Raw genomic sequence first — 11,388 nt, 5'->3', positions numbered from 1 at the left:
GACATTTTGGATAGACATAACATGGCAACCTGTACATACTTCATATTTTATATTTTGTATCTATTTTTATTGTATTTTATATGTCAAGCTGCTCACTTATGCCTTAAATTGCCCCTCGGGGACAAATATAGTTGTCTGAATCTGAATCTGAAAAAGCTCTGGAACATGTTTTTGAGAAGTGATGCAGCGCCCTCTGCTGGCAGCAACAATGTGACATGTTGGACACTGATCAGGTCCCAGAGATTTCCCAGCCCACTGAGAAGATGAACACTGTCCCCCTGAAACAACAGAGACCAACAATCATCTCTGTATGCTGATATTATTATTGGTATTTTTGTTGATAATTATTCAGTCTGGACATAAGATACTATTCCCTACATTGTTGTTGTTTGTCTGTTAAATCCTGTTTAAGTTCAGGATCAATCTAGATGAACTCAATTTAAAGTCTAAAGGAGGAATGTTACTGTGTACAGTCAGTCACCTCTATATTTATCAGTGTGTGGTTTTTAGTTCTACTCTGAAGCTCCAACAGTCTGCATGCATTTTTCCCCACAATAGATCAAACAGCACTAACATGTGAGCAGACAGTGTTCATGTATTAGTCTGTCTTGAATTTTAAAAACAGACCATTCATTCACAGATGGGAAGCCTTTGAAGCTCTTGTTAGCAGCATATAAAGACAATTATTTATTTTATTTGTTGTATTATTTAATTTGTCATGAACCTAAATGTTGATCTGCCAGTTTTAATGAAGAATTTATACATGAAAAACAGCAACAAAGTGCAGCCACTGTAATTGTGGTACCCAGGTCATACATGGACCGACTGGGTGGTGTGAAAAGAAAGCGGTGTGCCAACTTTCATATTTCACAGAAGGATGTGGGTGTTAGTTCTGCTTTGAAGATGTTGACAGAGTTGTTTGGTGAGTGGCTGCTGCACTTACTTACAAAAATGGTTCCCCACAATAGATCAAACAGCACTAACATGTGAACAAACAGCATTCATGTAGTTAGTGATCAGTGATGATGAACTCAAACATTTAAACAGCAGACTGAAGGAATATAAGGAGATGTAAGACAGGGCACAGAGAAACGTATTTAACCCTTCATCGCCTGCATATGAGTTAAACATATAGGCAAAACTAAAGCTCTTTTTTCCTCTGTGACCTTTAATATTTACAGTATGTTAGAAAAACATGATCATTAACAGTGCAACAATACATATTGTGTTTTAAGCTGTCTATGTTTTCTAACCAGAGTGAGACAGAGGTTTAAATGAACATGCAGGACATACATAGTTAGGACTCTTTAGACATTTCCATTGAGCTTCTCTGAGTGATGCTCAGACTGTTTCAGGGCTGCAGTGTTCTTTCTTCTCTTCCTTTCTCCTCACAGCTGTAAGCACATCAGGAGAAACATGCCCTGCACTACCAATGGATTATGTTCTTTTACTGAGGTTAGTGTCTGCAACATCTTCTCCTGCTGTGTCACTTTTCATGACCTGCAATGTTGACCAAAAACTTGAGGAAGTCTTCATACATTGTTTTAACTGAATGACCTGCTGATATGTTTACAGACATTCCCTTCTAACCTTCTGCAGGTGACTGCAGTCTTCAAAGAGTTAAAACCTTCTTCTTGCAGATCCATGGTTTCTTCTCAGTACAGTTCACTGATTTCCATCCTTCATTTTGGACAGAAACTGCACATTGACCTTCAGCTGCAGGAAGTTGTTGTATCCAGGAGCTGAAGAATAAACATGACAATTAAATAAAGTCTGATACGTTTTACACTTCAAAGTGTTCATGAATGTGTCTCTTACAGATCAGTCAGATCACTTCCATCCACCCACTTCCATTTCCCATCTTCAACTCTCAGACCAAGCCAGTATCCATCATTTCCTCTAATGACCCAGCTGTGATTGCTGACAAATGTCTGAGGACAGTTAGATATTTATCTTGAATGAACACACTGTGAGGGGAAGACAATACGTCTATACATTTCATTTAATCGGAAAATGTTTTTTTTTTTAACCTTTTCAGCTTCATCAACCACAACAACCAAATTTGAAATCTTCTCTGTGCAGTCGTCTTGAGCTTCTTCCCAGCTTCCCTGTTTGGAAGGTTCGGGGTTAATAACAACATAGCAGTTGGACTGGTAGATCTCCCAGCCGCTCTGACAACCATGACACTGTCCTCCTGCAACAAAAAACAACTAATAAACAACACCTCTACACGGTATTATTGATATACTGAAACTGGATACTTCTGTTTAAAAATGATTTCAATCTGAACATACTGTAATTTCTCCTACAATACACATCAAAGGTCCACTGAGAGCGACTGATGTTGAGCTCCTTCCATGCTGTCTCCTTGTTCTGCAGTAGATCTGTGAGGTTCTTCTCCAGCTGCTGGTTCTTCATTTGAAGGTTGTGGAGTTCGGCAGTCAGCCTCATGTTGTCTTCAGCAATGACAGCAGTAACTGTAGTCAAACATACATAAAGATGCAGCAACCTCTACAAATGTGAGTCAAGAGATCCTGAAAATAAGAATCAGTCCATCAGAGCAGAGGTATGTACATGTTTGTTCACAGTGTCACAGATACTTTAGAGTGAGTTTACTCACAGTAGATACGTAGGATGATGATTGCTAACAGAGTCAGCCAGCACACAGCGACTGAAAGAACACATGAAGTGGAGGAGGACTTCTGATCTGAGAGAAAACATTTTAAGAACAAACAAAACGTTTCCTTCAAAACTTTCACAAAATGTCACATTTAACTTCAATGTTGATGAGTGTACCTGAAGTGTCTTCCAGTTTCTTCCCAGTGCATACTGTTACATTATAATATTCAGCTTCTTCCGGGGTTTCCTCTGAAACATGTACAGATCCAGTGTTACGATCTCTTCATTTAATCTAAATACATTTCTGTGGGTCATGTAAAACATCTCATTAAAAAGACAAACAGTGCACTGCTTTACCATCAAACTAAAGTCTGAAAATTGAGCTTAAGGAGGCAACTTCTGCTTTAAAGATGTTGACATAATTAATCACACACAATAACAAAACAGCTCTTAACAGGTAAACACAAACATTAAACAAGGAGACTAAACCTCAAAATCAGGTAGATGTATATACAGTTACGTTCAAAAGTTCTTCCTCTTCCTCCTTTAATTCAGTTTTTTCCTTTACTGTACAAACATTCTATAAATGGTTGGATCATACAGTGGGTCGTAACATTAGGCAAATTACTTTACATGAACAACACCATATCATTTTTTTTCATTGTGCTATTATTTATTTAGCAAAAATATAGCCAAAAAAGAGAAAATATATATATCGTGTATGCATGGAAGTATGACTGAGGTTTCCTCACCTCCATGTTTGGAGAAAACATGTATGAAGTTTGAAGTTACTTACCTGCAGAAGAAGAAACATTTGGGTTTTTAAAAGTAGCAGCCATTGTTGGTTTTGGGTTTCAAATTCAGCACCAATACAAAGACCAAACATCGAATCTAATGGTGAAATGTTAGAAATGTCCCAACTTATATTTCACCAGTGCATGGGGTTTTTAAGTTCTGCTTTGAAGATGTTGAAAGAGTTGTTTTTTTAGTGGCTGCTGCACTGCCACTATGGAAATGTTATTTGAATTTGTCTGCTGTCTGTCTGTCTTGACAGCACTAACACAGAGAGAAACATATTTACCCCTTCATCCCCTGTATGTGATTTGGAGGAAACTTAAGCTCGTTGGTCTTCTTTGACCCTTTATTTTGCACCATATTAGCAAAAAAAGCAATTAACACAGTTCCTAAAGCCTTACATATTGTTTAGATTGAATTTAAATACACTAAATGTCTTTGAATATCAATGCTAAAGTTACTGAAAACACACAAAACATTTTAAAAGGTTATATGCTTGTACACGTACACCTGTCCTCCCTGTGTATTGTTTTGTGTTTTACTTCCTGTGTTTTCCCTCCTTGTGTGATCACCTGCCCTGCCCTAATGTGTGCAACCTGTGCCTCGTTGTCTTCCCTGGTCCCTTTGTATATAGTCTGTGTCTTCCCCTCTGTCTTTGCTAGTTCGTCTCGTCCGGTGTAAGGTTTGTTTCTAAGTCTTGTCCAAGCCATGCACTTCTGCCTGACCTCGGGGTGCTCCAGGTAGTTGCTTTGTTCTTGTTAAGTTTTTGTTCCTGCCTTTTTACGCCCTGTGCCTGTTTATGTAGTTTTACCACGCTAAGGGTGATTTTTGATTTTTTGTATTGTTTTGCCCTCCTGGCTTTGAATAAAGGAGTGTTTTGTTAGCTGCAACCGCTCTGTGCCTCTGCATTTTGTGTCCTCCCTCCTGACGACCCCTGACACACAGGAGACGAGTTTCCACTAGATGTTGTTTTAAGGCCTTAAACTTTGTTGTTAAAAAATAAGGCAAACTCATTACATTTGCTGGTAGATAAAAGCACTTGTTAAAGAATCAACAAACATCAGCAAAGTGTAGCATTTTTATTTACTAAAACAAACATTATCTTCTTTACAGGCAGATAACATGACCGGATATGAAAAACCTCTTTTCATAAGACAGAAATACTAAAGACAAAAAGCTCATGAACATGTAGATGGGAAGTGACTCTGCGCCCTCTGCTGGCAGCAACAAATGTTCCTTTTAGATAGGACACTGATGACCTGGTTGGTCCCTTCATCAACCTGCTCCAATACAAAGCGTCAAAGTTTAACTTATGTAGATGTTATATTTACAGACGGTCCTTTATTTTTTTCAGTTTGACTGCAGTCTTTAAAGAGTTAAAGCCTTCTTCTTGCAGATCCATGGTTTCTTCTCATTACAGCTCACTGATTTCCATTTATTACTAGAGAGAGAAATTGCACATTGACCTTCAGTTGCAGGATGTTGTTGTATCCAGGAGCTAAAGAATAAACATGACAATTAAATAAAGTCTGATACTTTTTACACTTCAAAGTGTTCATGAATGTGTCTCTTACAGATCAGTCAGATCACTTCCATCCACCCACTTCCATTTCCCATCTTCAACTCTCAGACCAAGCCAGTATCCAGGATCTACTCCTCCTATGAGCCAACTGATAGAACTGACATAGTTCTGAGGACAACAGAGAGAAAGTTATCAGGAACACTTAAATATTTGATTTGAATAAACAAACTGTGATGTAAGGACTTCATTTCATATAGACTGTCAAATATATACATGTGTTTTCTAGTTACCTTTTCAGCTTCATTAACTACAACAACCAAATCTGAAATCTTCCCTCTGCAGTCTTCTCGAGCTTTTTCCCAGCTTCTCTGATTAGAAGGTTCAGCGTTATTAACAGCATAACAGTTGGACCCAGAGAGCAGCCAGCCCTTCTGACAACCCTGACACTTTCCTCCTGAAACAACAGAGACCAACTAATAACCAACATCTCTGTGTGCTGATATTATTATTGGTTATCTTTGTTGATAATTATTCAGATCTGAACATACCAGCATTTATCTTACAGTACTGATCATAGGTCCACTGAGCTCGACTGATGTTGAGCTCCATCTCTGCTGTCTCCTTGTTCTCCAGTTGTGCTGTTAGGTTCTTTTTGTCCATCTCCAGCTGCTGGTTCTTCAGTTGAATGTTGTGGTTTTCTGCAGTCAGGTTTGCGACCTTGTTGTCTAGGACAGTATAGGCTTGGGTCAGGTTTTTGTTGTCCCTCTTCAAGTTTTCATTCTCTGTGATCAGGACTGTTTGGTTGTGCTTTAACTCTTCCAGCTGAGTTACATCAGGATTTAATGTAGCAACTGCAAAATGAACATTAGCTTCATAAGAATGAGGAATAATGCAGCGTTGCTTTTGTCAATTTTAGAAAACTTCTTTCCTGCCGTTCTAATTTGTGTACGTGTGTGCGGATTTCTTATAAAGAATGTATAATTATAAGGCCAACAGCTGGACAGAGCTATGTCTATGTGTGTCTATAGAAAACGTGTGAATGTGAATATTATTGTTTATGGGTACATTCACTACTAGCTATTTTACAATTGTGAATAACAAATGATTACAAATAAACGAACGATAGCTGTACATGCACAGACTGTCAGTTGTGCGTACTTACCGTAGATGACGATGAGTGCAATGATACCAAACAGCAAAATGACACACAACGCCCCCAAACAACAGGCCAAGTGCTGATATTGGAAACGTCTGCCATCTGCTTTCTTGTCTGGCACAAGTTTTGCTGAGAGTGAACAACACGTCAATAATGAAGATTAAGCAGCCGATAAGAAGGTGTGTAGAATTTTACTGCAGTTTGTGTTGTAGTAGAGAAAAAAATGAAATAAAATAAAATGCATGTCAGGTAGTATTATTATTAAAGATAGGGTAGGAGATTTTGAAAACTCAGTGAGAGTCAGCCAGATTTTGAAAGTAAACACACGCCCCTTTCTCTTGGATCTCACCCCAAAGCCACGCCTCCCAACCAGTCTGTGACTTCCAAGGTGCACAGTAGGAAGTTTTTTTTCATCTTACCAGTTTGTCCATCATTGCGCACTTTGACTTGATCATACACAGTGTCTTCCTCTTTTTTAACTGAAAGGTTAAATTAAAAACACAGAATGATCAATCTCACATATATACATATATATCATAGCAGAAAAAGGGGGAAAGCTGGTATTTAATGGGAAAGCAGTTCATTACTCTTCCTCCTGTTGTTTCAGTAAGAACAGGTATGTTGTCATTTCTAGTGATGGTTGCATACATTGAAAATACTAAACAAAAAAACACTCTGTTACATTTATGTGCACATTTAGGAAGACGACATGCTTGGAGATCACAAGCAGCAGATAATAATTTGTGCTCTTTCTGATCAGAGGTTAGTTCCTATACTGCACATGACAACAGTCAGGTGGAGCTGGTTGTGGTTAAGCTCTTAATTTAAGCTCTTACCCTATAAAAAAGGTCCTTTGTATTTGATCAGGGCTTTTAGTTGGAAAGTTCACACACAGCGCAACTGTTATTAACAGTTAACCCTTTTGCAACTTTTGCTTTAATTTAGAATTTACAGTAAAATGTTCACCATCTGCAAATGTTTAATGTTTATGTGAAAAACAAAGTTCCACTCACCTTCTGATCGTGATGAGTTTTTATTTCTAAATACAACTGAAGCATAGTTAAGCTCTTCCTCGGCCATTGCTGCAGTCCCTCCGAGTCTGATCTGATTTGGAGAGAGAAGTACCCTACAGTTAAACCACAGAACATTGTAAGATGAGAAGAGGAGTGGTTGTTTCCTCTGGAACTCACAAGAGTGGAAGTAAATGAGAAAGTCAATTGCATCAGAGAGTGGCTCAGTACTTCCAGTGCTGCTTGTTTGTGAACCCTTTAGAATTTCCTGTATTTCTACATAAATATGACCCTTGTTTAAGAAAATGACCCAATGTTACAGATGTGTAAGTTGCAGAGGTATGTGAACCTTTGCTGTCGGTATCATCTGTGACTCCTTGTACAGCAGCAACCAATGTTTTTTGTAGGACGCTGCTCAGTCAACCAGAAAGGTTTGGAGGAATTATAGCCCTTTCTTCACTACAGAGTAGCTTCAGGTCTGACATGTTGGTGGGTTTCCTCACATGAACTGCTTGTTACGGGAACATTCTTTGAAATGATGAACAAACTTGGAAGTTGTTGCGTCACGGTGTGTTTCGTTTGTTGTTGACCATTTCACACTCATTTTTGCAAAGTTGTTGCAAGCTCCTCCTGGATTCCTGGATTCGCACTGTGTGCTCTCACACACGTAGGCCTACATAGGTGTGCATAAGGGAGAGAGACTGTGCTGCACTGCGAATAAAACAAATTGATTAGCACGTGCTAACTTCTAAATAAACAAAACAATAACATACTTCTCTCTTTCAGGTTTTGGGTAAAGAGTCTTTTCAAGTTATAAGGGTCAAGTCCAAGGGCAGTTGCAAGTCTTTTTACATTTTATCAAGACAAGTCTCAGGACATAAAATTAGTGACTCAAGTTAGACTCAAGTCCATTGTGACTCGATTTCACAGCTCTGGTTACGGCCCTGGGGATGCACGGAGATGACACATGTCATCTCCACAGACAGCAAACACAGCGAGGTCTGTTGGATGATGCAGTGTATAGTACCGCTGCCTTCCGCCCGGAAGGCTGGGGTTTGATTCCCTGACAGGGAGCTGCAAAAGGATCAATGAGATTGCTCTAGTTTTGTTGGGTTTTTCTGTTTGCTGGTATACCATAAGGGAAAAGTGATCAGTCTTTTTTGTTTCATTTTTTTATGTGGATTATCTTTTTTTGGGTTGACCAGCATTGGACTGGAGACCGCTACTGTGGATAAAACATATAAAGACTAATCAACTGGAAAGAACGGCCATTTTGTTTTTTAAGGAAATTGAAGTATTGTTTTTTTAGGGGGAGTGTAAATATGTGTAGTTTTGGTTGGAACAGTCTGAAAATTGAATCTAAAGAAGCTACTTCTGCTTTGAAGATGTTGACAGAGTTTACTTTCAACTTTGCCATAATAAAATATGATCAAAAGGACTCATTTATTAGTGACCAGCCATGAAAACAAACATTAAATAAAGCAGACTAAACCACAAAAATGGATGGATGCATATACAATCATGTTCACAAGTTGGGAACTCTTCATGGGATTTTGTGTGTGTGTATAAAAACGTAATATAACCCAGGTCATCATATGCTGGGGCTTAGTTTGTCACCATGCCATTATTGATTTAGCAAAAATGAAGCCAACAAAGAAAAACACATGGGACTTCATGGGGCACTCATTGTTTTTTCTTTCTGTCATAACCTAAGTTGGATGCAATTAAAATTCCTATATCATCAGACCATAATGAAGACAGCTAAAACCTCATTATCCACAGCATTAAAAACACCTAACTGTTGTCATGTGGGGCTGCATGTGGTCTTCAGCATGTTTATGTAGGTGATACATGTACCAGCAGAGCATCCCTCTGCCCCTGACTTCTGTCCTCCAACAGTGCGTCCTGCAGCCATCTTTGGATTCCACTGCTCAGTGGTCCATGTCTGGCACTCATGCCCATCTACTGTCTATGACTGTGGGTCTTTTCTGTGGTGGATGGATCACCACAGACATTATGACTGGTCTGCAGCCACAGAAGCAATGAGATTCTCTGGTTCAAACTGTCCTAGCTTAGACAACTTTAGGTAGGTGCTTAATGACATCTGACCCATGTAAAGTGGTTTTAATGTGGCTGATTGGTGTGTATTTAGGCTCCACTCTCACCTGTTGCATCTCTCCCAAGTGAGGGAGCACCACAGTATTTATATTGCTGCCTTTTTTGTCATTCTTTACACAAAGGAAGTTTGTTAACACACGTCCTGTTGCTTCAATAGATCACAGAGTTAACACACAACAGTCACTTTCATCAATACTATGCTTCATTAACTAAAATAGCAGTTAGACAGTGCAGAAGAAGGGGGACGGGTTGTGCGCTTGTGAGAAACTTAGTGTTAGTGAGTTTAAATTATTATGTTACACTTTAATATGGAAGATTCCACGTGTGGACAAGTAAACAGCTCTGGACGTGATGCTCATAGATAGATGATGTAAGACATGACTTACACACAGACACATATTTTAACCTTCATCACTTGCATATATTTTAAATTTGCAATGAAATGAAAGCTTTTTTTAAAAAGTTTGAGACCAGAATGAGACAGATCCAGAGGAACATGCAGGACCAACTTATTTTTGGTTAGAGCTCCTGTTGAGATATTGTGAGAGGAAATCTGTTCTTGTAATGAGGTTAGTGTGACCTCAGCATCTTCTCCTGCTGCTCCACCTGACTTTACATCCGCTGTCTGTCACTTTCATCACAAACATCAACTTTTATCTGACAGTTTAAACGAGGTAATTATAAATGAAAACAAAGTACAACATTTTCATTGAGTGTAATAGACAAAAACAAGAATCATTATCTTTTCAGATATAACATGAAGTGATATGAAAATCCTCTTTCCATCAGATAGAAACTAAAAGTCCTGCAGCGCCCTCTGTAGGCTGTAGGACTTTGGTTGCTGTTGGTCCCTTCATCAATCTGCTCCAATACAAAGTGTCAAAGTTCAGCTCTGAAGATTCAAAGAAAGCCAGCCCCTCTGACACTTTCCTCCTGAAACAACAGAGACCAACTAATAACCAACATCTCTGTGTGCTGATATTATTATTGGTTATCTTTGTTGATAATTATTCAGATCTGAACATACCAGTGTTTATCCTACAGTACTGATCATAGGTCCACTGAGCTCGACTGATGTTGAGCTCCATCTCTGCTTTCTCCATGTTCTGCAGTTGTACTGTTAGGTTCTTTTTGTCTGTCTCCAGCTGCTGGTTCTGTATTTGAAGGTTTTGGTTTCCTGCAGTCAGGTTTGTGACCTTGTTGTCTAGGACAATATAAGCTTGGGTCAGATTTTTGTTGTCCCTCTTCAAGTTTTCATTCTCTGTGGTCAGATTGGTGTTGATATCTGTCAGATTGTCATTGAGAGCCTCCAGCTGCTGGTTCTTCAGTTGAAGGTTCTGGTTTCCTGCAGTCAGGTTTTTGTTGTCCCTTTTCAAGTTTTCATTCTATGTGGTCAGGACTGTTTGGTTGTGCTTTAACTCTTCCAGCTGAGTTACATCATGATTCAATGTAGCAACTGTGAAATTAGCATTAGCATTAGCTTCATAAGAATGAGGAATAATGCAGCGTTGCTTTTGCCAATGTAATAAAACTTATTTCCTGCCTGTTGTAATTTGTATGTGTGTGTGTGCTGATTACTTCAGAATAATTTCTTATAAAGGTTGTATAATTATAATTCCAACAGTTGGAGCAGATTTAAGTGAAGGTCACAGATGATGCTTTTCAGTTTACATTTGCAAAATGTGTCTTTCAGATTAAGAAAGAGTACACAGAGTGATAATAGCTGTTTGTTTTGCAATCGTCATTCAGTCTATGATTACAAATAACTGAATGATAGCTGTACATGCACAGACTATCTGCTGTGTGTACTTACTGTAGATCACAAATGCAATGATACCCAACAGCAAAATGACACAAAACGTCCCCAAACAGGCCAAGTGCTGATATTGGAAACTTCTGCCATCTGCTTTTTTGTCTGGCACAAGTTCTGCTGAGAGTGAACAACAAGTCAATAATGAAGATTAAGCAGCCAACAAGAAGCTGTGTAGAATTTTACTCCAGTTTGTGATATAGTAGCAATAAAGTCAAATAAAATACCAGCATTTATCTTACAGTACTGATCATAGGACCACTGAGCTTGACTGATGTTGAGCTCCATCTCTGCTGTCTCCTTGTTCTCCAGTTGTGCTGTTAGGTTCTTTTTGTCCATCTCCAGCTGCTGGTTCTTC

General features: G+C 38.8%; 2 protein-coding genes and 1 long non-coding RNA gene across 4 annotated transcripts; all 3 read right to left on the bottom strand.

Moving 5' to 3' along the window:
• Positions 1 to 1,585: 1,585 nt before the first annotated feature.
• LOC114449153 (CD209 antigen-like protein C) lies at positions 1,586 to 3,503 on the bottom strand. Its single transcript, XM_028426585.1, has 7 exons — positions 3,416 to 3,503; positions 2,797 to 2,868; positions 2,621 to 2,707; positions 2,295 to 2,477; positions 2,031 to 2,194; positions 1,819 to 1,931; positions 1,586 to 1,742 (listed from the first exon to the last, which is right to left on the bottom strand). Exons 1-7 carry the CDS (start codon positions 3,456 to 3,458, stop codon positions 1,613 to 1,615), a joined length of 792 nt encoding a protein of 263 aa, XP_028282386.1. The 5' UTR covers positions 3,459 to 3,503; the 3' UTR covers positions 1,586 to 1,612.
• Positions 3,504 to 4,478: 975 nt separating this feature from the next.
• On the bottom strand, positions 4,479 to 7,261 carry LOC114449148 (CD209 antigen-like protein E). Of its 2 annotated transcripts, none has more exons than XM_028426576.1 (7): positions 7,106 to 7,261; positions 6,512 to 6,571; positions 6,099 to 6,221; positions 5,485 to 5,661; positions 5,227 to 5,390; positions 4,989 to 5,104; positions 4,479 to 4,912 (listed from the first exon to the last, which is right to left on the bottom strand). In XM_028426576.1, the coding sequence occupies exons 1-7, from the start codon at positions 7,170 to 7,172 to the stop codon at positions 4,783 to 4,785; spliced, it is 837 nt and encodes a 278-aa protein (XP_028282377.1). In that variant the 5' UTR covers positions 7,173 to 7,261; the 3' UTR covers positions 4,479 to 4,782. The 2 variants fall into 2 exon arrangements, with proteins under 2 accessions (XP_028282377.1, XP_028282376.1); XM_028426575.1 differs by having other exon boundaries at positions 5,485 to 5,787; positions 7,106 to 7,258.
• A 3,154-nt stretch (positions 7,262 to 10,415) lies between these two features.
• LOC114449156 (uncharacterized) lies at positions 10,416 to 11,244 on the bottom strand. Its single transcript, XR_003671949.1, has 2 exons — positions 11,034 to 11,244; positions 10,416 to 10,676 (listed from the first exon to the last, which is right to left on the bottom strand). It is a non-coding gene; the product is annotated as an uncharacterized LOC114449156 (long non-coding RNA).
• Positions 11,245 to 11,388: the final 144 nt, after the last annotated feature.

The sequence above is a fragment of the Parambassis ranga genome, chromosome 16, assembly GCF_900634625.1.
Source record: "Parambassis ranga chromosome 16, fParRan2.1, whole genome shotgun sequence".
Taxonomy (NCBI): Eukaryota; Metazoa; Chordata; class Actinopteri; family Ambassidae; genus Parambassis; species Parambassis ranga.
This window is presented reverse-complemented; position numbering and strand designations above follow the sequence as displayed.

Excerpts from the sequence above, each read along its gene's own strand:
- LOC114449153 (XM_028426585.1), bottom strand. The coding sequence starts at position 3,458 with ATGGCTGCTACTTTTAAAAACCCAAATGTTTCTTCTTCTGCAG. Across the intron at positions 2,478-2,620 it reads CATCATCCTACGTATCTACT|TTACTGCTGTCATTGCTGAA; the intron begins GTGAGTAAACTC and ends GTTTGACTACAG. Across the intron at positions 1,932-2,030 it reads TGGTTGATGAAGCTGAAAAG|ACATTTGTCAGCAATCACAG; the intron begins GTTAAAAAAAAA and ends AACTGTCCTCAG.
- LOC114449148 (XM_028426575.1), bottom strand. The coding sequence starts at position 7,172 with ATGGCCGAGGAAGAGCTTAACTATGCTTCAGTTGTATTTAGAAATAAA. Across the intron at positions 5,391-5,484 it reads GTACTGTAAGATAAATGCTG|GAGGAAAGTGTCAGGGTTGT; the intron begins GTATGTTCAGAT and ends CTGTTGTTTCAG. Across the intron at positions 4,913-4,988 it reads GGAAGTGATCTGACTGATCT|CTCCTGGATACAACAACATC; the intron begins GTAAGAGACACA and ends TTTATTCTTTAG.